Raw genomic sequence first — 27,804 nt, forward strand, 5'->3', positions numbered from 1 at the left:
TATCACGTTTTCATTGGAACTCGTTTCAGAGGTTTAAGTTAATGTAGCAGAAGTCCACCATGATCCTTGCTCTGCTAGAATCCATAAATGACCATAATATTTTCAAAATTCGAAGTTTTAAGAAAAGTATTTTTGAAAAATCTCTACTCTATGTAGTAATATTGAACTCTCAACATTCCTTTGTAAATATACAAAAAAATTGTATTCCATTAAGCAAAACACATATGAGCACTAAGTTGCAGTACATGTTTCCAAATCAACCGTCCATTTTTTCGAAATGTTTCTTCGTACGTGGCATTCTCAAATGTTTTAAGGGCTTCGATACCTATATTATATAACCTTAACAGAAACTACAAAAGAATATATACTATATATACTCCCAAGGATTTTGTCACTAGTCGTCATCTGAGAGATAGACCAAGCTACTGTTTGAGTTCCCTTGTTGTTGTTGTTGTTGTTGTTGTTGTTGCTGTTGTTGTTGCTGCTGTTGTTGTTGTTGTTGTTCTTGAACCTGCCTTGTTGGATTTATTGTTGATGCAGCAGCAGTGTTGGGAGGTCGAGATGATCGTAAGTGAGGTGCCATGGTTCGCCTCACTTTACCATGCACATGTGGAGCAGAAGCTGCTGAATAAGAAGTTGGAGTGTGGTTGGAGATTAAAGGTGGCGGTCTTGGCTGAGGCGTGTTGCAGGGTGGTGAATGCAAAGATATAGCTTTTGATGTGACTGAGGGTCCATGTGGGGCTGTTGAACTGATAGGCGTGTTTGCTTGTACTACTGGTAGCTGAGATATTGGTCTTGGCTGAGACGTGTTGCAGGGTGGTGAAGGCAAAGATATAGCTTCTGATGTGAGTGAGGGTCCAGGAGGGGCGGTTGAACTGATATGCGTGTTTGATTGTACTACTGGTAGCTGAGATATTGGCCTTGGCTGAGGCGTGTTGCAGGGTGGTGAATGCAAAGGTATAGCTTCTGATGCGACTGAGGGTCTTAGAGGGGCGGTTGAACTGATAGGCCTGTTTGATTGTACTACTGGTAGCTGAGATATTGGCCTTGGCTGAGGCGTGTTGCAGGGTGGTGAATGTAGAGGACGAGGTTCTGTTGTGATTGAGGGGCGAGGAAGAGCGGTTGAATTCATATGTGGGTTGGATTGTGCTGCTGCTTGCTGAGATATCGGTTGAGGTTGAGGTGTGTTGCAACGCGGGAAATGCGAAAGAGGACCTGAAGGTCTTGGAGCTTCCGCTGTTGTGACTGAGGGTTGAGGAGGAGTAGTTGAATTCATAGTCGTGTTTGTTTGTACTGCTTGCTGCTGCTGCGTTGGATGTTGGGAGCTCCTAGCTGCTAAAGATGGAAAAAGTGTGAGTGTCATTGTTTGGCTCATCAGCTTTATCGAAATTCACTTTTCTTAACTCTTCACGTTTACCTCTAACAGCTGCAGTATCCGTGGCTGCACTCTTCACTGGACGTGAACACTTGTAAGCATTCGCCAAGAGACTGTTCATGGCAACCAAACTCCTAAAGGCTCCAATCTGTTTCGAAATGGCATTATATTCAGTATCTACCTCTTGGGATTTCCTATCGAACTCACTGCGTGCTTCAGCCATCTTTCTCTCGAGTTCAGCCTTCAACCCTAATGTCTGTTTACAAAAAACAAGACAGTGAGCAGAGAAGACAGAAAATTGAATAGAAATTAGATTTAACCGAGAATTAGGACAAACTAACCGTTTCTTCAAAGTTTTTCCTTAAGGTCCCTTGTTCTTTGTTCAGCTTCTCCAGTTCGTAGTCACATATGTCACTGTACGAAGGGAAATGTAACCGAGGACTCTGTCCCATAGGATTGTTGGGAAGAGATGTATCCGCTGATGCGTTGACTGTTGATCCGCTATATGAGATGTTAGGAGGCTGAACACCTGCTTCATGGACATCCTCAGACTGGTTAACTACATAACAATCAAAAACGGACCAAAGCCTTTACATTCTAGTAAACACCAACTATTTTGTTAATGCATTTTTAATCACTATCTCTGAGTAGATCATGACCTAAAGAAGCTGTTCTCGAAGTCCAATGGTCTGCTGCTGTTGTGATATTCTGGGCGAGAACTGATGAAATTGGCAGAGAACCTGTAATTTGAACACCCTGTAGAAGAAAAATCAAATCCATAAGCAACATATGAGATGTTATCAGTTACACCACACCTGTTTCCTCCATAAAATCAAGAACATGTACAAACTACGAGAAATGGCCTTTTCAAGAAGTAGAAACTCACCTGATCTGATGTAGCAGAGCCGGCAGGGTCAGGTAAACAAAATGCAGATTCTTCAGAAATCACTTGGTTCAAAATACCATCAGCATCATGACTAGTTGTACTACTTTCTACTCTAATCAAAGAAGCTTCCACTACATTCAAAGAAAACTCTGTGGAGGCAGCTTGGGAATATAAAGCTGGTGGTGGCATCATTGTGTCACAAACCCGACCTCTTGACGACTCAGGAAGTCTCTCTCCACAGTCAGAAGCAGTCAAAATCTCAGGTACATTGGTTGAAGCCACAATTACAGAGCCATCTAATTGACTAATCATAGAATTGCTCTGTGCTTTTGGCAAAGAATCTGTAGGCTCATCAGTTTCCATTGGAACCATGGCATCAATTACTTTCACCGATACGGTTATGAAGAGATCAAGCAACACATCAGGAGCTTTTTACGGATTACAAGTTCCCTGGTTTCCAAATCACAACAAACCAAGCTTATTTCAAATTACAACCTTTGAAGAACACACACACACAGAATAACCGAAATTAAATCCATAAACATAGATAAAAATTGTAACTAAACTCAACTGACGAATTCTTTGTAAATGCGATTATTGTAAGAAACAAAATTGATCCGAAATCTAGGGCGTGGACATAGATGAAGAAACAAGAGCTTTGTTTCAATTTCATTGAGGGAAGAAACATGTCGAACAAATTCAATGATACTACTCCAACGAAAGATAAAAAAAAGACAAGTCTACCTTAAAATGTAGAATCTTCGATTCAAGGTGTTCTTCTTCTTCTTCCTTGCCCCAGGTTTGGTTTCTTTTAGTTCTTAACACAGTAACATAGGAATCGAGACATGGATCATTTATTTAAGCTTTGTTGGGCCTTTAGCCCACATTTTGATTTCGATAGATAGGTATTGTATAATGCATTTTACTTGGGAGCTTTTTAATTAAACCAAATATTTAGTTTCGAACGATTAGGTTTATTTAGGGAGGTTTATTTGCGGTTGGGGCGGACAAATGCATCTGTGGATTAAACTACTTTTTATTTACCTTTTTTTTATCGGATGTCCCCGTAGTTCACAATAGTGCGGTGTAAAAGAAATAGAGACAAAACCGCAGCAGACCGCTTTTGCTTACAAATAAAATTTGACTGCAGCGGTCCGTTATCCACACTTAAAACAAAGCAGTCTAATCCGCGGATTTGTACGTCCCGACTGCAGTTACCATTCAGACCCGAAAATTCTATATCATGGATTATATATAATATATAATTTGATTCATTATTAGTATCTGATTTACGGAAAAGAGTAAAAATAGATTTATATTAATAAAATTCCAAAGAAAATATTTTATTGGCTTGTGCTTAACTTACTAATGAAAACTTCACTTCATTATATTATCACACAAAATCATAAGAATTCGATAATCAAATTTTACAAATTCATCATCAATCTTTTAGAATATCTTTATTTAATCCCTTTAAAATCATCAAATCCCTTTGAAACTGATTGAAATCCCATAAAATTCAAAAATTATTAATTAAACTAAAATATTAATTTTAATACATCCTCTTAATTTGTTATTGATAATTGACACTATATATGTAATTTAATATCAGTTGCGGTGATTGATGCTATCACTTATTTATTGGTTATTTCATTAAAATTGATACGTATATAGTATATACTTGCAAAGAAGACAAACAGGCGCTCCATCAACCGCAAAAAGAAGATCCTCCCAACCTTGAAGTTCCAGCATTTTCCTTGATCTGACTATGTTCTATCTTGTGTACAAATTATGATTTGTCTTGAGAATCAGTTTTTTTTTTTTTTTTTTTTTGTCTTCGGTCTTGAGAATCAGTTCATAGTCCATTATATTATATATGAGTCAATAGAAGGTGAATAAAAAGTATATTATAGAATATGCCAAAAAAACTGCTATTGTAAAGTCTTTGAGATCTAATTCATTGTGTGAAACCATGCCTTGGAAGCCTTGCCCTATGATAAGACAAATAAAGCAAGAGCTTTTGGCCACATAATATTTAGTAAACTAATGGGACAACATATCTTGTTTTGTTGTTAGGTGAAATTGTTGTGCGCTAAGTTAATTACCAGTTACCATGTTCGAATCATATATTATAATGCTTTCAAAGTTTTTTTTAAAAAAATTTTAAAATCAACACCAAATTCCGAAAGCTGAAATCTTAGAACCAAAAACCATCTAAAAACTAATAACCATTTGTGGCCTAGATGTTTTTTTAACTTCCAACTTATATCATTCTCACTTGTTTTAACTATTAATTATTTTGGCAGCATTTTCCACTTCTTTAGTTAAGATAAAAACTTCAAAATAAATTTTCTATAAGAAAATAAAGCAATATGATCTAAATTTATTTTCCAAAAGAACATGTTCAGCATATAGTAACACAATATACTTTTTAAAACTTTAACACCAATTATTTAATGCCTATTAATATAACTGAACTAGGTACTAGTCCGCAGAAAACCACGAGCTGAACTTTTTTTTGATGAAAATTTGTAATAATTTATTTTGTTATTATGTTATTTATAATGGTTTGTGATTAAAAATTCGGTTTGCTTATATTATAATTTTTGTATTTTAAAAATGTTTATTGAAAACCTGTCAATAAAACATTTGCATGTAATGACTAAAGTCTATTATTTATTTTTCTTCCTCTCTCTGTATTTGAAACTGAGTAATTCAAACAAATAAAATAAAAATAGGGAAAATTAAAGAAGAAAATGATAAGATACTATATCTATATCTTTTATTTATTAATTCTTAAAATCTAAGCCGTTAAACGGAACTGTTATCTATTTTATTCGATTAGATTTTTGATAAAAAATTTAACCCGTGCTGCAAAATGTTTTGATGAAATTTGTAGTTATATAGATTTAATTCTTTTTTTTCGGCATATAGATTTTATTCAATTAGATTTTTAAAACTTTAACTGTTAATTTTAGTTTTTTAAGTACGAATTAGTTTGAATTCTCATAGTTTTTTTTTTGCTTTTCTATAATTTATTTTATCTGATGTATCCCCGATTTTCATTTTTTTAGTTAATATAATTAATTAATCTTAATTAAGTTTTCTAATGGCAATTGAATGTAATTTTTACACATTTTAAAGTTAGTTTTATATTTTTTACTTCCTAACTAATATAATAGAATTATGTTAATTATATTTAATCAACTAACAGTTGCTCACGTACCGGTGGGCCCGCAGCACTTTCCCACATACTCGATTTATGCTAATGTTGACCATTTCCTAGGGCCGAGAAACCCAGGTTTACGGATTCAATCTTTTCCTTGGCTGATGTGGTATCTTTGGAAAGCACGAAATGCTAAGCTATTCGAGAATCGGGTGGAACATCCCGATGAACTAGTGAAACTGGCAGAAGGGGAAGCGACCTCTTGGTTTCAGGCTCAGACGGAAGTCGAGGATTTGGGGGGTACCGTCCCCTCTCCTTTATCTCCTCTGATGCCTCGGGGGCATAGCTTTTCACTCCCTTTGGTTTTTTCGGGTTACCGCTGTTTTGTTGATGGCCCTTGGAAAGAGTCTGACCCTTTTTCAGGTGCAGGATGGTGTTGTACTTCAGTACAGAGAGAGTTCCCTTTGCTCGGCGCAACCAATTACAGACGCAGTCTTTCCCCGCTACATGCTGAAGTTGAAGATTTTATGTGGGCCATGCGTTGTATGATTGGTCATGACTTCCGGGATATGACTTTCGTTACGGACTGTTCCGATTTGGTGAAGATGGTGTCTTCTCCTCATGAATGGCCGACCTTTGCACCGTATTTAGAAGACATAAAAATGGACAGGGAGGAGTTTTCTTCTTTTTCTTTAATTTATGTTTCTCAGAACGCTAATGTTAGGGCGGACTCCTTGGCACGCCTAACGCGTGTAAGTCCGCACCATATTCGGTTTGTAAACAATTTTCCTCCAAATTGGCTCGTTTGAGTTAATTCTTTTATTGACAAAAAAAAAAAAAAACAGTTATAAAAGTCGGATATTTTCTAAAACGCTTTAGGCCTCTCAAAGGTAAGGACCATCCATGTGTGAAACGAATGATTATTAGATTGTGTGGCAACCTTAGCCATATGACCACTAAATCATGGTAATACTCGCTGAAAGCGACATGGTATTGTGTATGTACTTTTTTATTTGATAATATTCGGTATATCTATACTATTAGTACTTACTAGATTCAAATTGGACCATGATTTTGTTTTGGTATATTTTTCATTAAAAATGGTTAGAGAATTGCCTAATTTAATTAAATTACCTTATAGTTTAGATTTTCTAAATGACGTTCATACCCCTTAGTCGACAACATATTTACCACCAGGTTGAGACGCGGATCTTGTATGACCCGAAAATAGTAGACTTCAAAACACGCAGATTTATTTGTAATCCGGGTTGATACTATTCGGATCGTATATTTGGTTTGATTGAAGAATAATTATTCCCGTCGCCAAACAGAGGAAACTGGTATCCGAGTATTTTAATGGCTTCAGTAATATTAAATATTAACTACTACCATACTTAATCCCTATAATTATTACGAATATTAATAATAATGAAAAATCTTTAATATTTATCGATTGTGACTTTGTTGCTTCCAAAATAATCAATAGATTAAATACGAAATTGTATATATATGTAAACTTATTTGATTTGCTTTTATATTGTGAGATATTTACGAAAACAACAAATCAACTTAATACAATTAAATAAAAACAAATCATCAATTAGTTTAGATTTTTTAATATTTCCTTAACAAAATTATAGTAATTAATTATGATTAGTATAGATGGAAAGAATAAAAACACAGAAATTATATATATGTAAAGTTGTAAACAAATTTACATAAAAGATGTAATGTATATCCCACATCGACTAAATATTTTGGAATATGGTTCATAATCACTATAAATATATGACTAATATGTTTTGAGTACAAATGAGCAGGAAGCTTGATTTATCAGGTATCCAAATTTAACAGTTTAATTTGGTTCTATATTTGAGCATATTTAAACTTTTAGAAAGTAAAACATATTATAATATATTTAGGTTTTTAAAAAAAGTTTAAGATATTATAAATATTTAAATTTTTATAGAATGTTTAAATTATTATAAATATTTGAACTCCGTCGAAAGTTTAAAATATTAAAATATATTTAAAGTCATTAAAATATTTAAGTAATATTAATATTTTTACTCTTAAAATTTTTAAAGCATAAAAAAAGTTTGAGTTAAACCCGTTAAAACAGGTATTTTTATCAAACTATAAATTAAATTGGTTTTTTACAATTTTTTTCGCTTCAACATGTAAAAATTTAACAAGCAACTTCTCCTCTTTCGACGACAAACCAAAATAAAGAAACATCCATCCTCTTACAAAATTACTATCCGATATTGCGGTGTCTATCCTTTTACAAAACTACTATCCGATATTGCGGAGTGTCTATTCTCTTACAAAACTACTATCCAATATTGTGGTGTGTCTGTTTCCGTGAAAAAGCTACATTCTGCAAACTACTTAGTCTATTAGGATTTTCAATTTCCCGTATAACCCCAAATATACAAATAAACACTATATAAACAAAGAAAATAAGTCAAAATAAAATACTACATTACAAAAATACAAATTACAAAAAAAGTAACTAACAAAATATATAATCCCGTGATGTAGCACGGGTGCTCTCCTAGTTTATATTTAATATTGAAAAACATTATGTTCGCATCACAATTTAGTGATAAATGAATATATCCTACAACTATGTAAACAATCAGAAATCAACTTAAAATCATAGAATGTTCTCATGGAATCTGAATAAACTCTCTTAGGGAATAAAGCAGCTCTGACTCAAAGAAATTAAAAGCATTTGGACAAAAAGGAATTTTTTTGGCCTTTTATTACTCTATATTTTTTTGATGATTTTCTGGTGTTTTCTTATATATAAAAATTTCTTTTCAAAATTCTGGACTTTATCACAGTTTTAAACATTTTTTATATAGATACTAGATAAGGACCCATCCGATGGGCAGGTTTAAAGTTTTGTCAATAAAATTAAATTTAGCAAAAATTATTAAGATTTATTGTAAATTATTTATTATTTTTTTTATACTATAGTACTATTTACCACCACCTAGAAAATATCTATATGAGCAAATTAAGCCAACTATTATATGTCTCTTTAATTTTATTTTTGCATAGTTTTTTAATCATTAAAATTGTTGGCTCAAAAAATATTTTGAATAAAAGATAAATTACCTTACAATAGTGTATGACTAACCATGGAGGGAACCTCGGTTCTGCTCTCCTCCGTTATGGAAAACCTTGGCTCTGCCCTCCTTCTGTGTGGAGAGAACATGTTCACGTCTTTTAGCTATCTCAAAATGGCTTGCTCCAGCAACCAATGAAACTAAAAACTCTTTTCCAACGTCACAAAATCTTTTGATAGTAACTAATATTAAATTTTCCAATGTATTTCATGGAAGTTTCTTTGACACACCATGATGTAGGCTCTGTCTCTAAGCTCCTATGGATCTATCAACAACGATTTATATTTTCCAGTCTATCTATGTTTGTTGTAGGCTTGTGTTTGATTAGCCTATTTATACAACCATTAGGTTGATAATCTTCTCCTCTTTATCTCCTTTTGAGATTGAACGAATGGTAACAACTATGTTTGCACAAAAAAAAAGGTCTATGACCAATCAAGGTTGAGAAATTAGAAGAAAATTAATTTGACATAATTTATGAAATAATAGAAAATTATAAGCACGGTAATATATGAATCTCAAATAATTCAAATAGAACAAAGTTGAAAGCATTTTGAATAAATTATTTTGTTAGATGAATAATATGAGACGATCTATGTTTATATAGAAGTGAGTACATTTTTTAGAAAACAATAATTTTCTGTATATTTTCCTTAATCCCTTTTCTATTTATGTGAAAATTTCTTCCAATAAGCTCATTGTTTTTTAAAAAATTTCTTGCTTCGCACTCTCTTGTAAGACGTACTATCGTTCGACGATAAGAACGCTTTCTGTTTTGTTGATCTAGTGTTATATAATCTCTGTTGTTATCTTGCATTTGTATATTCATCTTTTTATGCTATTTGTCCTGCAAATTAATAGAAATAATAATAACACCGTGAGAAATTTGTTAATCCCTAAAACCTTAGTTATTATGCATAAGAAACTTTGTTAACACTTAAAAGTCAAAGATTGCGTAGTATGCATTATGAAATTGAGAAACGAAACAAAATTCAAAGAAACGACGACGAAAACATGTGGTAATATCTAGGAATCTTTTAATATAGTTGCTTCGATTAGACAACAAACAAATTTCCTTCAAGACTTGTTCAAAAACAAAGATGTGTCAAACAAAAGGTTAATAAAAAACAAAAAACAAAATTTTACCAAGAAAAAAAAAACTAGTCGAAATTATTTTGTTTGGTGAAAAATATATCATCATCTATTTGCTTATATAGAGGGGTGTATTTACAATCCTTATCCTTTTAGGTTAACAAAGTTTATTTTTAATATAATAAGATTACAATTATCTTATGCATCGTTTTAGCAAGCTTGAAAACTGTGATTTTTGATCGTTAAAATTGACACTATGATGAGTTACTAATTTAGATATTTAATCGTTAAAACTGACACGTGTCACGATCTGGTGAGTTTTTAACTTTGATATCTTATCGTTAAAACTAACATGTGTCAAGATCTGGTAAATTACTAACTTTAAAAACCAAACTTTATATGATAAGATGAGCCTTATATATATAATTTAGGCTTTTAAAACCAAATATAAACCTTTTTTATAAGTATTTTCCATCAAAAAAATAGTATTGGATGATCACACTCTCAGCCCACCCTACTGAGGTGGGGATTGATGAAGAGTCGTAGAATGGTCGTAACTGCCGTTATTATTTTTTTTTTTTTGGTAAACATGTAAAGATTCGATTCATACCAATTTTCAATTTTTTACAAAATACAAAGATATAACAAAAAAAAACAGAAGACTGAAATCTAAAACATACATCATTACAAAAGAACACTGCAGAACTAGAGAATATAAAATAGAAGGTGCAATAGTTGGAAGAGGAGGAATCTCAATTCAATCGGTTTTGCTGTGAGTCCTCTGCATCCGAGAGACATCCCTCAAATACTTTAACGATGCAGACACGATCATCTTTCATCTGCACAGATAAACCAAATTAGAAGAATTCACACCAACAAGAGCCCCCCCACCTCAGAGCAATACACTTCCAAATTGTAGACCATTGGCAGTAAAAAAAACTCCAACTGCTTGTGAGATTCTTAAATCATCTTCGTTACTAAGTGATATAATATAACAGACCATCATTTTGCTAAATAAACATCATCGCCGACAATATGTAGCTGACAAAAATGTTTTCTATAAATTTATTATTTACATTTTAAATTATTTTATTATTTATACTCAAATTTTACATTGTTATAAGTTTTAAATTACTGTAAAATACTGCTATACATACCCAATGAAAAAAATCTACTTTATAAGTAAGAACGCATAAATGTTCTCTCATGCTATCACTTCTGATGTCACCAACCATACGCGTTGTCGACCCCGCAATTATACAAATTTTGGAAATGCAATGTTGGACAAGACAACTTGCAAGGCATATCACCAAAAATTGCCACACGGCACTTGGTTTTTATTTTTCCCATCACTAAACTCCAAATTTCATTTTCTCATTCATTTCTAAATTTCTTAACAAGATTGACCTCTCGGTGGCGAGAACGAGTTTACAAGTCGCAATCATGCTTTTGTCTACTGAAAGAAAGACTCAATAATTAATATGCTTCAACCTATTAAGTCGATGTAGTTTATTTTTTTCTTTTCTTGTCGTCAAGTCGATGGAGCTTTGTAATTTCTCTTTAATATATATGGTATCCAGCAGCAATAATCTATACCATCACTACTCAAATGCTTTTTCTTTTCACAAATGTGAAATTTTTCTTATTTAATCAAAAAATGAGCTTCTCTCTTCGTTCTTTCTGTTTCGTTTTCTTCGTTTCAAGTTTTCTAAACACTTTTGTTTCTGCTACACAACACTTGTGTCATCAAGACCAAATGGATGCTCTTCTTGAGTTCAAGAAGGAGTTTGGGATTCAGAAGCCTACTTTTGTTTATTTTGATGTCTCCTCTTATCCGAAGACAACATCATGGGTGAATAATAGTGATTGTTGCTCGTGGGATGGTATCACGTGTGATGCTACGTCAGGCAATGTTGTCGGACTAAACCTTAGTTCCAGCTGTCTCCATGGCCAACTTGTATCCAACAGTAGTCTTTTCAGACTACTTCATCTCCGTGACTTGAACCTGGCTTACAACAATTTCACTGGTTCACCAATCCCAGCTGGTTTTGATAAACTCATGGAGCTAGAAAGACTTAACCTCGCCCGTTCATCATTTTCAGGTCCAACTCCAACCAAGCTTCTTCAGCTAACCAAGTTGGTGTCTCTCGATCTTTCTTATTCATCTTTTGCTATTGATGAATCTTTTCTTCGTCTACTTGCTCAAAACTTGAGTAACCTTAGAGAACTGGATATGAGCTTCTCGAACATTTCCACAAAAGTTCCACATGAGTTTTCAAACATGTTGTCTTTAAGATTGCTACACCTTGTCGAGTGCAACCTACTTGGAGAGTTTCCAAGCAGTATTTTTCTAATTCCCAAGTTAGAGTCCATTGCCTTAGACTACAATCTAAATCTAAAAGGCAACCTTCCCAATTTTCAAGAAAATAACTCTTTGTTAGAGATAAGCCTTTACAACACAGCCTTTTCAGGTACCATACCCGACTCCATTGGTAACCTCAAACATTTGGTTTCTTTGACCCTTTCCTATTCCAAGTTCTCAGGGAAGATTCCTTTTTCACTTGGGAACCTTTCTAATCTCACCAATCTTGATCTTTCTTCAAATGGTTTTGTTGGTGAAATCCCATCTTCTATTGGCAATCTAAAACAAATGACCTATTTTAATGTTGAGAGAAACAAGCTTAGTGGAGACTTGACAAGTACAATACTCAATTTTACCCAACTACGTTCACTCGCTCTCTCTGGCAATCAGTTCACTGGTTCTTTTCCACCAAACATTAGCCAACTCTCCAAATTAATATATTTTGGTGTGTGTGAGAATTTTTTTACCGGAGCCACCCTTCCATCCCTAGTCAAGATCCCTTCATTGACACACATCTATTTGGATTATAGCCAACACAAGGACCTCGTTGGGATTGAGAATATCTCCATGTTACCTAATATACAATATATTAAGATTATTAACCGTAACGATTACAATAAAATCAGTCCAGTTGACTTAAACATCTTCTTGCCTCTAAAGCAGTTAATATTGTTGGCACTCTTGGGAGTCCCCGTCTCAACAGCAAATATCACTTCTGATTCAGATCTTACATCACAAATGGAAGAGTTGTATTTGCCAGGCTGCAACATCACTGAGTTCCCAGAGTTCATAAAATACCGAAGGAATGTAGCCTCTATAGACCTTTCAAACAACAAAATCAAAGGACAAGTACCAGACTGGTTGTGGACACTTCCAAAGTTGTCTGATGTGAATCTTTCTAACAACTCTCTCACCGGTTACAACGGATCATTCAAAGCTTATCATGGGAGTCAAATCCTTAGTGTGGATCTAAGGTCAAATTGTTTTCAAGGACCGGTCTTCATCCCGACCAAGTCTATTCTATATTTCCTTGGTTCTAAGAATAACTTCACCGGAGAGATACCTCGATCGTTATGTGAACTACGCTCTTTGTACGTCCTTGATCTATCAGACAATAACCTCCACGGGTCAGTTCCTTGGTGTTTAGAGACTCAGATGAGTTATCTTTTTGATCTAAACCTCCGTAACAATATGCTCAGCGGACATCTTCCTGAAATCTTTATGAACGCCAAGAACTTAGGGTCACTTGATGTCAGCTACAACCGAATAGAAGGACAACTGCCAGCTTCTCTTATTGGTTGTTCTGCTTTGGAAGTTCTAAATGTGGGAAGAAACAGAATCAACGACATGTTTCCTTTCCATTTGAATTCATTGCAAAAGCTTCAAGTTCTTGTCCTCAGCTCTAACAAGTTTCACGGTACGTTACATAATGCTGATGGGGCTTTCTTTGGATTTCCTGACTTGAAGATCATTGATGTATCACATAATGACTTCCTCGGTACATTGCCTTCCGACTTCTTCGTAAACTGGACTGTGATGTCCTCCGAGAGAGATTATAATATGGAACCAGAGTACATTAGGAACACTCGTACATACCGTTACTACACTTCACTTATCTTGACGAGTAAAGGAGTGTCAATGGAGATGGATCAAGTCCTTACAATCTACACGTCCATTGATTTTTCGGGAAACAAACTCCATGGCCAAATTCCTGATTCTATTGGTCTGTTGAAGGAGCTTCGTAATCTCAACATGTCAATCAATTCGTTCACTAGCCACATACCATATTCTTTGGCAAACCTGACAAATCTCGAGTCACTAGACCTGTCACAAAACAAGATTTCTGGTGAGATTCCTACTCAGCTTGGGGCTCTCTCTTCTCTTGAGTGGATAAACGTTTCACATAACCAGCTTGTAGGTTCTATACCACAAGGCACACAGTTTCAGCGACAAAACTGCTCATCATACGAGGGAAACCCCGGACTTAATGGTCACTCCCTTAAGGATGTTTGTGGAGATATCAAAGCGACTACACCACCACAACCCGAACAAGAAGAACAAGAAGAACAAGAAGAAGAAAAACCATTGAGTTGGATAGCAGTATGTTTAGGCATTGCACTTGGAGTTGTATTTGGATTAGCGACGGGATACATAGTGGCTTCGTACAAGAATCAGTGGTTTATGAACACTTTTGGGCCAAAGCAAGCAAGAGGGCACCAGAACGTGCTCCAACCGGTGTTTAAGAAATGACGGCCAGGCGTACCTCTCTTCAATGAAATTGCTGTATAAATTTCATAAATATTATGTTGTATTTCATGAGGAAAACACATACGTGCGGTGTGATGAATCAAGTTTTATGTATTACTAGAAGATGAATGTGTGGGTATATTGAAAACATATTTTTCTTAGAAGAAATGAAATTAATTGTTTAGTAAACTTATAGTAACATGAATTTTCCTTTTTAATATACCAAACTAAAAGAGACTATAGTGGTTTAGTATATCTAATTATCTTTTTGTCGTTTAGTTATACTTTAGTATATACATATATCTAATTATCTCACCTAGTATGATATTTAGCTCCATTTAATGCATGATTTCACCAAAACAAAACTCCAACATTAAGGCATGAAAATTCTAATGTTGCTCTTAAAACATAAACAGACAAACTCATTGGTTATTGCCTAAACTCAAACTCAAACACCACCTTTTCGGCGATGGAGTTTGCCCAGAATGAGAATTGCTGTAAATCAAGTTAGATAAAAGGTCACATCAACCCAAAGCTTTCGTAGGTGAGAGTGCTTGTAATTCGAAACCATTAATTTTACATCCTGGGCAAATTGTTATTGAGTTTTTTTACATAAACTAAAAAACCTTCCTATTTTGTTGACACTAATTATCTTTGAACCTCTTGTGCTCGTGGAACCCTTTAATCCCCTTTTATAGCATAAGAACCAAAAGATACTCTTATGTTGTTGTTCCAATTTATTATTGGAGAAAGAGTTAGAACAGAGGAGGGAGAAATAGTTGTGTCGTCTACTCGTCTCTATTTCAAAAGGACAAAGAGGGAGACAACGAAGGTGCTTGGTGTGAAGTTTTCTCCTTCGGAGAGAAGAAAACAGAACAAACAATTAGTTTACGAACAAGTGTGTATTGCATCACCATCTCGTTTTAAGGTGCTTCAAGTAAATTTTGGTGGAGAATCGTCCAAGTAAATTTTGTTGTTTATTCGCACAGGCTTCAAAGCTTGTCGAGGAAAAGAGGGAATTGTGGAGAGATGCTTTTTGGATACTTTTATGAGATATTAGTGTTGGAGGAACACTCAAGTTTTGAAACTATACCAACGGTTATTTCAAACATGAGAGATTTTTTCAAGCTGTTATTCAATTTGGTTCTCTGGTATGGCCATATGGGGTCTCAATGTTCGTTATTCACGTGGTGTAACAAGACGGATGAAGGTGTAGTGTATAAAAAGCTGGATAGAGTGATTGTGAATATGGATTGGCTTGGGCAGATATGCAATTTTACTGTGTATTTGAAGCTGGGATTGTTCTGATCACTAAAGAGGACAAATCTCTATTGTAACATCCGTGAACCAATTCCTATGTCGACACCATAATTTTTTCGGTTCGGTCAGTTTAGTTTTAATCGTCAAATTAAAACGGTTGGATTTGGGAAGCCCTAAACTGGGATATTTTAGAGAAAAGTTCGACGGGTTCTGTAGCCACTCATTGTCGTTTTCCAGAGAGTTCAAAGCAGAGAAATAGTTCCTGTGAGTTTCCTGAGAGTTCTAAGCCATTGTTTGAGAGATCTGTTCATGTAGAGTGGTGATCTGAGGCTAGGAACGTGTTGGAGGCTTGCTGTGGTGTTTTTTTCGTTATTGTAGGTCAGAAACTTCCTGTTAAAGAGGTGAATACATGACCATGGCTGATCTAAGCTTGATAATTCTCTGTTTCTATGTTCTAAGAGTGTTTTGATTGATTCCTTGCTTGTGTTTGGTTGATTCGTGGTTCCTGTGGCCTATTGTGACTTTTGGGTAAGCCTTGGCTGCATCGAAGGCGGTGGAAGGCGGATAACATACCTCCAGCTTCGAGGAGAACGTGACTGCGGGTTTGGTATCGATCGACACCAAGGTGGTGACATCGCGAGGACTTTGACAAGTGTCGGTTGACACCAAGGTGGTGATGACGCGAGAACTTTGGCAAGTGTCGGTTGACACCAGGTGGAGGTGTCAGTCGACACTCCTAAGGTTTTCGGGTTGTCGAGGTGGGGTGTCGGTCGACACTGATCCTTCAGCAGACGGCTGATACTTGCTATTTCTGGTTTGTTTTTGTTTTATTCAAATTTGCGTTTATTTCTTGTAAAAAAAATGTTTCACCCGTAAAATAACTGAACGTGGAAATTTTTTTAGCGCAGTGGAGAAAATATTGATAAAATGTGACCATTTACGGTAGGTAATGTTTTCTTGTGTTTTTAAAATTCAAATTCATATATTTTATGTTTTATCGAGTAACCAGAACTATTTTGCATGTTTCTTATGGAAACAAAAAAACATACATTATATTTCTCAATAATTAAATTATTTAATTTTATTATTTGTTAGTAACAATCGGATTTGAAACTCATTTTTTTGGATATAATCTAGTTTAATCATTTAATATTTTTGATTATACCATTTAAATCTTTTGGGTTTTTAAAGATTTCCTATAAGTAGAGGAATATTAGATTAAACATATAATTTTGGAAAAATATAATTAAATTTCGAAATCTGAATATATCTATTTTATAAAAAGGATATTTTTAGGTATGATGTATGAGTATTCTTGAGGAAATGTGTTTTTGGTGTTTGAATATGCCATTATAAAACAAAATTTGGAATGAATGTTTAGTTGTGGAAGAATAGTTTTGGTTTGTAACTGATGGCATGTAGCTGTAGTGGTAGTTGTGGAAGAATAGTTTTGGTTTGTAATAAAAACACAATGGCATGTAACTGTAAATAAAATATCAAAATGAGAGTAAATTATTAACTAGTGTATCGAGCTTTGTAATATTGACATCAACATTTTCTTTGAAAATGTTTCTCTATTAGTATATATTCGCTCCATTTCATAATATATGATGTTTTAGAGAAATTATATTGTTTCATAATATAGGGTATTTTAAATTTTCTATGCTACTTTTAGATTAGTTAATACTTTATATTATGCAGTCTTGTTTACGATTGGTTAAACTTTTTTAAAATAGTCATTTCTTAATCTGCGTGTATTTACTCAAAACATCATATATTTTGAAACGGACGGAGTATAAGAGATTTACATTTTATCATAATGTTGAAAAATATAATCTTTAAGGTATGTAAATCTTTTTTAATTCAATAACCCCTCTTTAATTTGTTTTTGAAGTTTAAGGGAAAACTTTGTTAAATTATTAATGGTGTAAAGGAATGGAATTGTAACATCGGCAAACCAAATTGGGAATTTTGGGAGTGGGTGTGGATCGACACCAAGAGGAGTGTCGAACGATACCATCAATTTTTGGTTTGACTGGGTTGTTTTAATTCATCGTTTTGGTTCGGTATGGTTCAATTAAAGTGTCAAACCGACGTATTTATAGAGAAAGTCGACCTAGGGTCGTGGATTGAGAGTTTTGGTCGCCGCTTGGGAGAAGAAAAGAGAGAAAGGGGAGAGCTTGAGAGTTTAGAGGTTTTTGGGTTATTTTTGGCTGTTTTGGAGAGATCTGTTCTTGTGGGTGGAGATCTAGAGCTAGGTTCGTGGGAGGAGCTTTCTAAGGTGTTGGATTTGTCACTTTGGGTTAGAATCTTCCTGCAAAAGAGGTGAGTGCATGACCATGGCTGATCTAAGCCTGAGATCTCTTATGTTTTGCTTGTTCTATGTTGTTTGTGGTGTTGTTCTTGCTTGTGGTGGTTGTGTTATAGTTCCCATAGGTTCCTGAAGCTTTCAGGTGAGTTTGGGACGGGTTGGAGATGGTTGGAAACAGAGATTTGATGATCGGCTTCGAGCAGAACGCGGGGTCGGTGTCGATCGACACCAGGTGGGTGTCGGTCTACACCAAGTAGAGGTCAGTGTCGATCGACACCAACTTGTTTGTCGCTTGTTTTCCTGGTTTGTTGTGTTGTTTATGTTGCTTAACATTTAAATCTCAGTTGCTTGTGTGTATAGCCCAGTAGATGGGAGGATTGCCTCACTAAGTATTTATGATAATAATTACGCAATTCAATTGTTGTTTGTGGTGTGCAGGTATGTGACGTGGAATCATGGCGATGAGGAGGAGGATGATCTAGGGTCTCGTTTGTGTGTTGTTGGTTATATTGTTTATGTTGGAACCCTTGATAGAGTTATGTTAGGTTGTTGGATATAATGGATAGGAATGTTATTGTAATGATGATATGTTGGTTCTGTATTGTTGGTATGTTTCCGCTGTGCATATTGGTTGTTGATGGGTTATTGTTGTATGATGGTTTAATTAAGTAGTATGAGATGCTTAATTATATATTGTATTTTTTTTTTAAAAGGTGTTGGGTTGTTTCAGGAATAATTGGGATGTAGAAATGTAATTCTAAAAAATTCTAGATAGTCATCCATGCTGTATAACACGGGAAAATATTTACGTAAATTTAAATTTGTTAGCTACAAAATAATAGTAAAAAAATTATTTTATATTCTATACATTTTATAATGTTATATATTTAATTTAGATGCAGCCGGTACCACTATTTTGGTTTGAATACAATATCAAAATTCGTTAATTATAAATTCGGTAAAGTAACCCCAACAAAACCTATATTGACATGTAATCCAATATTACAAATTGATGCGTTTATGTTTAGAGATCTTCATAGCAAATTTATAATAGTGATTGATATTAATAATAACACCATTGCAGTTATTCGTATAACATGTTATATATCTTAACTTTATATACCAAATTTACAATTAAATTATGTATTTTTTTTTTGTGAAAGTTTATTTATAGGTTAATATTTTTTATATAGATTAAATTAGATCTGAATTTGCTAACATTGGGCTGTATGTTGAATTTGAGCAATATGTGTAGAACCAAAAAAAAAAAGGAGATAAATTCTCTTATATATATATATATATTTTTTTTTTTGTAAATAGAAATTTTGATATAGATAGAATATTATTTATGTGGGGAATTGTGTATAAAAAATTACATTTGAACGAAATAAAAAGAGTTTGTTATTGTTTTTTAAAGATCTATGAACCAATAAATTAAATCTATTAAATATTTTTAAAATATTATTTTATTATTTTATAAACTAATATAAACTGTGAAGTGACTTAGTGCAGTGGCAGAAGGTAAGTACAATTGTAGAATACATTATTACATCCGGGATCGGTTTCTACGAATATAGGAATTTGGCTAATGGGCCGGCCAATTGTGGTCCAATGGTTGAAAAAAAAAAAAAAACTAATATAAACTTTTTATTCGTAGTTATTAAAATACAGTAGTACTTTCCTAATATGCGACATCAAATCTAGTTAAAATTAGGCCAAAATAATAAGTATATAGAGATTTTTAATTCGCACTTGTTTATATACTTTAATGTTGGTTGGGTTCGGTGCGAAATTGTAGCTTTCGTCTTCCTCCTTCAACAACAATGCCTGTCAAATGGTAACATTTTGATGCGATTTGCAGAAACTGAATTATATCATATCAAATCAAATCATTCATACATCCTTCAAATTCTCCAACTTTTTTCGTTCCTTTACTAATTAATCTCTGGGTTTTATTTTTTTTGGTTCTCTAGGGTTTTACACTGGCAGCCAAATCAAGGCTCGACAGTAAGCAGCCAGATCCTAAACGAAGCTACACAATGCGTAGAGAGCATCAATGGTGTCAAAGAAGGAAGATGGAAAGCTACCCTCAACTATTACAAACCCTTGTTACGAGACCAAACCAACCAAGCCGAGTTCCCTCGTGATTTCCTTGGGATCTCGCTCGCTGATCAGCCCAACAAGTACTACTTCATCATCAGGTCTCAGAGGATTGTGCTTGAAGCTGATTCGTCTATTCAATTGATCATGGAGAGGCTTCAGTCTTATAAATCCAAAGTTGCCCTGTACTTTGAAGGGTTTCAGTATCAGCTTGGTGATTTTAGATTGAGAGTTGGTAAAGTTGTTCCTACTCATTCTGAGAATGTTAGAGGAATCGTCATGGAGGTAAAACAAAGTTTTTAGCTTTTTTCTTGTAATCTCCTTACCCATTTGATGATTCTTGATGCTATTTACAATGTTAAGAGTTTGAGCAATTGAGATAGATGAATAACATGGTGAAAGATAGATATGGTGAATATTTTGGTGATGATACTTGCTAACGGAGTTGTTTCTCTAATATCTTTTGGTGATGAAGGGTCTTGATGCTATTTTACAGTGTTAGAGCTTTAGCAATTGAGATAGGTGAATGCCAATGTTAACATAGATGAAGAAAAGTGAACAATGTTTTTTTTTTTTTGGTAGTCTCTTTTTGGTGGAGATGATCCATGATGCTAATTTCAGTGTTGGAGCTTGAGCGATTGAGACTAGTGAATAACAATGTTTGATGCGTTTAGTTGATGAAGTCCATGTTTTAGATTGTATATTGTTAACTGAGTTTCTTGTGATCTCTTTTGGTGCTAGTTACAATATTAAGAGAGATGATGGATATTGAAGGATGATGGATATTGAACAATTGTGATGCATTTAGAAGTTGAAAGTCTTGTTTATTTATACAGATTGTTTTTTTTTTTTAAGAAAGTTTCTTGTAATCTCTTTTGGTAAACATCCTTGATGATATTTAAAGTGTTATAAAAATGGAACAATATTGATTATGCATCTACAAGTTTCTTCAGTATTGTTTTGTGTAACTATGTTGATGCATCGTGATGATGAAACCCTTGCTTTTTTTTTATCCCGATTGTCTCAATGCTAATCTAATCACCAAAAGGGTACATGGAGCTTCCCTTTTGGTGATGATCCTTGATCCTATTTGATGCATCTTGAAGTTCTCTTAATCCAGTTTGTCTTGTTTCTTGTAATCTCAATTTGGAGTTTGTGTGTTGTATATCTTGTAACTAAAGACTGTGTGTGTATCATTGCAGGTGGAGTATCTTCCTATATCATCAATGGAAAAGTCAAGAAAAGTGATGGAGGAGTTCTTGGAGATATGGCATGAAGCTCTGTCTAAAAGGTCGTTGCCTGGTAAGTTTGTGAACATAGATCTCAACTTTGGGGAGTTTGGACTTGGAGACAATTACACTCCACAACACACCGCTGTTCGATATGCTCTCGTGATGGCTCACATGATTGCTACGGTTCAAGCTGTTAGAGGCTAAACAAAAGACACAGCTTTGTATCTTTGGTAAAAAACTTTCTGCGTTTCGCAATATTAGTGATATCGCTAGACATTTTATGTAGAAGAAACATTGAGAAAGAGTTGATAGACCAAGTTTCTTTGTTAACTCCAGGAAATAAAAATGAGATTGTAGCAGATTGTTGTTTGAATTTCGATTAATGACACAGATCGTTTTTTCCAAGTAAAAAAAAATGGAGAGAACCCTTTTTTTTTTTTTGACGATCTGGAGAGAACCCTTCTTTGTACATGAAAAGCCAAAACTGACTGCAAATAAAGGTGTTAAAGCAGGCCGACCGTCTCATTAGGCACATCACACCCTGCGATGGGCCAAAATAGTTTAATTTGTGATGAATCAATCCGCAAGACCCGTGGGTGACATATTGAAAGCCTAAAAATTACAGTAAAACTTTTATAAATTAGTATTTTATAAATTAATGAACACAATAAATTGTTAAATTTTGATGGTGCAGAGTTGGATAGTGTAAAAATTAACAAAATTCAATAAAATAATATATTTTTTTTGAAATTTCCATATAAAATATAATCTTAATTATATCATAATTTAGTAATCATATAAATTTATACATATATATATATAATATATGGCTTTAAAAATTGAATTTTATCCTAGAATTCATATATATAAAACAATTATTATGTTGTACTTTCAGAATATAATGTTATAAAATACCCCTACTCTATAACATGAAATAAAATAGCTAAAATTTTCAATTTCAAATACGCATCATTTTATTTTGATAGTTTTATAAGCTACGAAACATCTTGTTAAAGGGTGGCACTCCAGCCACCCTGGACGAAGTAAGTGTCCAACTTAACTTTTCGGAAATCCCTTTCCAACACATCAACTTTCACAAATCACCGCTAACGGTATTTCCCAATATCGGCATGATCCACTACTTTCCAACAATTTGTCAATAGCCAACTGCACCTCCTATACAGAAGCTAAAAACACTACACAACCAACAACACATAAAACAACTTACCGTGGAATCTCATTGAAGGCTCGAAGAGGATGATACTAGGACTCTATACCACAACCAATTGACTAACTACTCATAATCAACTTCATGCATCAAGCAATAGGAAGATAATTCAACCAATTAAATTCCTCAACCGCTCTAAAACATCCACTTAACCATCCTAGAACTGTAAGGGCTCTGATACCAATTGAGATTATTATTAATAAATTTGGATTTATGTATGACATATGTATAAGTGAATTTATCTATAGTATTTGTAATTTATTGTCAATAATTTTTTTCTTCTAAATATTCAAATTTCAATTCCAAAATCATAATAACATTCTAAAGTCTAATCTTATTTTTGTAAAATTGTTTCAATTTCATAATTTTTAATAATTAAACAATTAAAAAACATATTTCTTTTACTAATTTATACTATAAGATAATAAATATTAATTTATAGAAAAAATAATATCACTATAAATTAAGAAATGTCATAGTCCCAACATTATTAATTTATAGAGGTTTTACAATATATATATATATATATGCTTAAGGTTTAAGAAAAATAGTATATTTTATATGGTTTTCATGAAAAGACATTATAAGATAGAGTGATAGAGGATTATTTAATGTATTATAAATATAAGACAAAGGAAAAAGAAAGCATACATATATATATATATGTGTGTTTGTTTATAAGTGCACTAAGGTACTCTTGTATATACAGAGAAAATTCTTACAATTTTTTTGGTTGTCAATTGACAAATTATCAAATTTTATTTGATTATACACCACAATGTCCCTAAAATTTACACTATTTATCATGGAAAAGAAAAACTGAATAATCATGAAGATTTTGGCCTGTATAAGTGTATCACACGCTTATTTGTAGGTTGAACCGGCCTCGCATTTGAATCCGAATCCTGCAAATTGTATACCAAACATATATAGTTCACTTCTTCGATATAAGTTGTAATATTTCATTAGCATTGTCATATTGTGAAATTTATTAATCATAAATATTTAAATAAAACTCACATCGTGAACAGCTACTCGGAGTAAATTCACTTGGCTTTTCGACACAGTTCGTATCTACAAGTTACGCAAAAATATTGATTAAACGATATAAAAACTAAAAGAAAAGAACAAAATTTAAAGAGAACAAAATATTGATTAAACTAAACCCTATAGAAGACATTAAAAAAAAAAAAAAAAAAAAAAAAACCTAAATGATATCACTATTAGAAAAAAGAAAAAAAAAACATATGAAATAAAAAAAACTTCTAATTATGATTTGTAACAACAAAACTGTATACAAGTTACCAATCAAATCTAACAGAATAATATATATGTAGTACCTTTTTTAAGATGGTCCATGTAATATTTTGCGTACAAGGAGGAGTGGTAAGTGATCCAATATATCTATAATAGTTCCTGCTCTCAGTCTTAATTTTACTTGGATCGATCATTATTACATTTCTCTCGGCATCATGTTGGTCTGTAATGGCCACCAATTTATGTTCCAACTAACAAAAACAAAATACAAAAATTGGTTAAAGATATTTATTATTTAGATAACTAAAAGCTTAATTCTGGCAATAGGTAATAATTCTGGCAATTTATACCAATTTGAGAAAGGAGTTTGGTCTTCCGATTTTGTACAGAACTGTGACTACAGCCATACTTCCGTTCTTGCTTTCGTGAACCATGTGCAGCTCTAAAGCAAACCTGTCATTTATTATATACCATATTTAAAGAATTTTTAACACAAGTAAACCTGTCCTTCAGAAATACAGTATATTTTAATATTTTTATAAAACGTGATGTTATTTGTTAATTTTTATTCCTATATATGCATATTATTACACACAAGACACAACTATGAATGTATATGAGTAATGTCAAAAAAAAAAAAAAGACAACTATGAATGTATGAGCGCGTGGGTATAAAAACGTTTATAAAACAATAATCAATACTCAATTTTTAGGCATTTATAAAACAATAATGGAACTTCAAGAAATATAAATTCAATTTTTCACTGCATATTTAAACTAAGGAAAATTAAGAACAAGTCATTGAGCGGGTTGTAATCTAGTGTAATGAAAATATTAAGAAAGTTATATAAGAATCTGTTTTATAATAATAATTAAATTTATTAGTATGTTATTTTTTTATCAAAAATATAACTATTGGTATGTGTTAATAGAAACTACATATATTATGATAAACAAATCTTTAATTTATATATCTGCACATCATGTAGGTCATATAGTTAGTATACTAACAAGGAAAATAATATTCTAATTTATAAATAATTTGTACCTTTTCCAACTATAGTTTATAAATATGCCAACTATAGGGGAGAATGCCAATGAACAAAGGTACAAAATGATTAAAAGTTAGAATATAATTTTGTACCTTCTTCCATTGATAGTATGTTCAGAGGGAGAATGCCAATGAAGCTGTAGGAGTTTATATTCAGTTCCATTGATCTTAAAACTTCCTGCCCCTTCTTCTCCAAATTTCAGCTGAGTAAAATAGATACGAGTTACATATAAAGGTATGAAAATTTATAAACGAGGGATAAATATAATATGGGTAAGTAAAATATATACCATCATGTCATGGCCTCTATTTTTGAGAGTGGCATTAGAAGGTTTGTAGTTTCTACTAAGCTTTCCAAGATGAGAAACAAGTTTAACTCTTTTGTTCATAAGATCAATTGGAGATTGCATCTCTCCTTTGCCGCACATATTCCATTCTGGTTTCAGTTTTCCCCAGTTCTTTGGCCCGTTCTCTTTGTTATGCTCGTAGCTGAATTCGCTTTCATCCTCTACATCAAATGCATTAGATAATTGTTTTATAAATTCCAAACAAGAAAACTTGTACGGCGTCATATATTATTGTAGGGAAAAAAAAACAATCAAGATATGATCAATTAAGTTTCAAAAAAAAAAAAAAAAAAAAGATATGATCAATCATATGGCTTACCAACTTCTCTATCATTTTCTGCAGCACTTGAACACGAAACAATGGTGCCGAGGATGGTGAGAATTACAAAGAAGAAGCACCTTATTGAAGATTTATCCATGTTTAAGAGAGGGATGATTCTTCTTAACCTAAGAAAACATCTTGGATGTAAAGATATATATAGGATATGAAGTGTTTGTAATAGAAATATCTAAGATTTGCAAATAAAATAAAGAAAAAGAATTTTGCTACGTCCCTCTTCTTCTTCTTTTTTAAACTAGTCTATAAAAGACGTAGTTTTTGTTTGCTATACCCTGTGTAAAAAATGGAGGATAAAACTTCCCTCCACTTAGATGAAACGAAAAGAGAGGACAAGAGCAACAACGAAATAATCTAATATTACAACTTACAAACATATATTTCTCTTATTTTTAGCTCCTTATTTTTATCCTTCAAAAATAAAATTCATATTTCCTGTTTATAAAAACAAACTCAAATTTGCTCTTCTCTAATCTAAGTTACTCTCAATTAATTTGTGAACAAACGTTCACTCAATTATCTATTTACTGTACTCAACTTAATTTCCTTACCAATTTTTGTTAACTATTCTAGATGTTTTTTTTACCAATCCCATAGTTGATAATATTATAAGTTCATTACAGTTTTGTACGCGAGCCTAGTAGTCGTCACGTTTTTTTCTTTTCCTCTTAGATTATTTCAACGCCAACCGAGACGGCATGCTTGACTACTTAGATATGCATATTTAGTTTCTCCTTTACATTGATGTGATGAGGAGCAAAATTATTTGGCGAATGGGGACAAAAAGAATGAAACAACATAGATATGCCAACATAGTGAAACGACCGACCCTTTTTCTTTTATAATAAATAAATAATATATATATATATATATATATATATATATATATATATATATAAACTACAGCTAGTGGTCCCATACCCACTAGCCTCCTAACCACATTCACAAACAACAGCGGAATAACATAAATCAATATCCAATAGTAGACCAATAATAACCAATAACATTCCAATATTATAGCAAGGGCAATATTCCAATACCAAACAACAAGAAACATGGAACCAGCAACCTAGCAATGTTTCTAATAACCCAACTCTAGCAACCTAGCAATGCCAGACAACATCCAATCGAGTCCCTAGAACATCCTCCTCTTCATTGCCTTGATTCCACGTTCACACTTTGCCTTTACCTGTACCGCAAATACAAATTGAGATGCATGAGTATTTGATAAACACTCAGTGAGGCAATCCTCCCATCTACTGGGCTACACACACAAGCAACAATGATTCCAAAGTTCCAAAACAAGCAACAAACAAACACACAAACCAGGAAATCAAACATCGTCTCGCTGGAAGGAAGGTGTCGACCGACACCAGCCTAGTGTCGACCGACACTGGCTAAACGATGTCGACCGACACTACCCCACAGTGTCGATCGATGCCTGACTTGCTGGTGTCGACCGACACCAAGTGGTGTCGATCGACACTCCCTCTGCAACTGCGAACCGCGCGAAGTCGAGAGTCGAATCTCGCTCCCAATCTCCTCCAAATCGCCCAATACTCAAAACCCAAGCCTTATACCTCCGTAGGAACCTGTATCAACCAATTCCCAGCAAGAAAAACACACAAACAAGCAACAACAAGCAAGAACAAGGGAATCAAAGGCTTAGATCAGCCATGGTCATGCACTCACCTCTTTCAAGAAGATTCTGACCAACAAGAACGAATTCCCTCACTCCTAGCAAGCTTCTAACACCTTCCCAGCCTTAGATCTCCCAAGAACAGCAAGAAATCTCTCAATCTCTTCCCAAAAGCTCAAGAACACTCTCTCTTTGTGTTTTCTCTCAAAAACGGCGAATAACCCAAAACAACACGACCCTAGGTCGTTTTCTTCCTCTAAAACTCGATTTTAGGGATTCCCTAAACCAACCACGCAAACCGGACAATTAAAATTGAACCGACCAAACCGGCCACAATTGGTGTCGATCGATGCCTCACTAGAAGGTGTCGATCGACACCCTTACCAAAATACCAAAAATTGGTTTGCGGGTGTTACAATTCTCCCCCACCAATCTAGATTCGTCCTCAAATCTCGAACAACCATCAGCCAAGGACTCCCGTGCAACCGTCTCCACGGCCCGCACTCCTCCGACCGATCTACAGAAGGTCACCTCTAGGCGATAGACTCACGCTCCAGGCGTCATTTGCTCTTGACTTTTTGGACTTTCCTTTACTCATAGGCCTAAACCTTGAGTTTTTATTGGCTCCTCATCAGGCCGAAGCCCGCATGCCATAATATATAAGGAAAAGTCCAAACTCGTCTCTCGGGTTGCCACCCTACAGCGCGCCCCCGGATCGTCATCCGAAGTCGATATACCAACCATACTCCCGAGCCACAAAGTCTCTGAATATGGCAG

The 27,804-nt window shown here is 33.8% G+C and overlaps 4 protein-coding genes across 9 annotated transcripts; 2 read left to right on the top strand and 2 right to left on the bottom strand.

Annotated features, from left to right (window-relative positions):
- Window positions 1–179: 179 nt before the first annotated feature.
- Window positions 180–3,204, bottom strand: LOC104786895 (uncharacterized). Of its 4 annotated transcripts, none has more exons than XM_087450096.1 (6): window positions 3,006–3,204; window positions 2,262–2,711; window positions 2,035–2,131; window positions 1,717–1,904; window positions 1,418–1,631; window positions 180–1,335 (listed from the first exon to the last, which is right to left on the bottom strand). In XM_087450096.1, the coding sequence occupies exons 2-6, from the start codon at window positions 2,631–2,633 to the stop codon at window positions 395–397; spliced, it is 1,812 nt and encodes a 603-aa protein (XP_087306222.1). In that variant the 5' UTR covers window positions 2,634–2,711; window positions 3,006–3,204; the 3' UTR covers window positions 180–394. The 4 variants fall into 4 exon arrangements, with proteins under 4 accessions (XP_087306222.1, XP_087306223.1, XP_087306220.1 ...); XM_087450097.1 differs by having other exon boundaries at window positions 180–1,332; window positions 3,006–3,144; XM_087450094.1 differs by having other exon boundaries at window positions 180–1,332; window positions 1,717–1,934; window positions 3,006–3,092.
- Window positions 3,205–11,149: 7,945 nt separating this feature from the next.
- Window positions 11,150–14,454, top strand: LOC104789259 (receptor-like protein 7). 3 transcript variants are annotated; one of them, XM_087450102.1, is made up of 2 exons: window positions 11,623–11,758; window positions 12,682–14,454. In XM_087450102.1, the coding sequence occupies exon 2, from the start codon at window positions 12,757–12,759 to the stop codon at window positions 14,266–14,268; it is 1,512 nt and encodes a 503-aa protein (XP_087306228.1). In that variant the 5' UTR covers window positions 11,623–11,758; window positions 12,682–12,756; the 3' UTR covers window positions 14,269–14,454. The 3 variants fall into 3 exon arrangements, with proteins under 3 accessions (XP_087306227.1, XP_087306228.1, XP_019101471.2); XM_019245926.2 differs by having other exon boundaries at window positions 11,655–11,792; XM_087450101.1 differs by having other exon boundaries at window positions 11,150–14,454.
- Window positions 14,455–19,505: 5,051 nt separating this feature from the next.
- LOC104786898 (mediator of RNA polymerase II transcription subunit 20a) lies at window positions 19,506–21,527 on the top strand. Its single transcript, XM_087450103.1, has 3 exons — window positions 19,506–19,673; window positions 19,810–20,221; window positions 21,139–21,527. The coding sequence occupies exons 1-3, from the start codon at window positions 19,660–19,662 to the stop codon at window positions 21,370–21,372; spliced, it is 660 nt and encodes a 219-aa protein (XP_087306229.1). The 5' UTR covers window positions 19,506–19,659; the 3' UTR covers window positions 21,373–21,527.
- Window positions 21,528–23,066: 1,539 nt separating this feature from the next.
- On the bottom strand, window positions 23,067–25,731 carry LOC104786900 (alpha carbonic anhydrase 2-like). The gene is made up of 7 exons (XM_087452729.1): window positions 25,371–25,731; window positions 24,995–25,212; window positions 24,798–24,907; window positions 24,004–24,106; window positions 23,737–23,904; window positions 23,417–23,470; window positions 23,067–23,301 (listed from the first exon to the last, which is right to left on the bottom strand). The coding sequence occupies exons 1-7, from the start codon at window positions 25,468–25,470 to the stop codon at window positions 23,224–23,226; spliced, it is 831 nt and encodes a 276-aa protein (XP_087308855.1). The 5' UTR covers window positions 25,471–25,731; the 3' UTR covers window positions 23,067–23,223.
- Between the last annotated feature and the right edge of the window lie 2,073 nt (window positions 25,732–27,804).

The sequence above is a fragment of the Camelina sativa genome, chromosome 5, assembly GCF_030686135.1.
Source record: "Camelina sativa cultivar CO46 ecotype springtype chromosome 5, ASM3068613v1".
Lineage (NCBI taxonomy): Eukaryota > Viridiplantae > Streptophyta > Magnoliopsida > Brassicales > Brassicaceae > Camelina > Camelina sativa.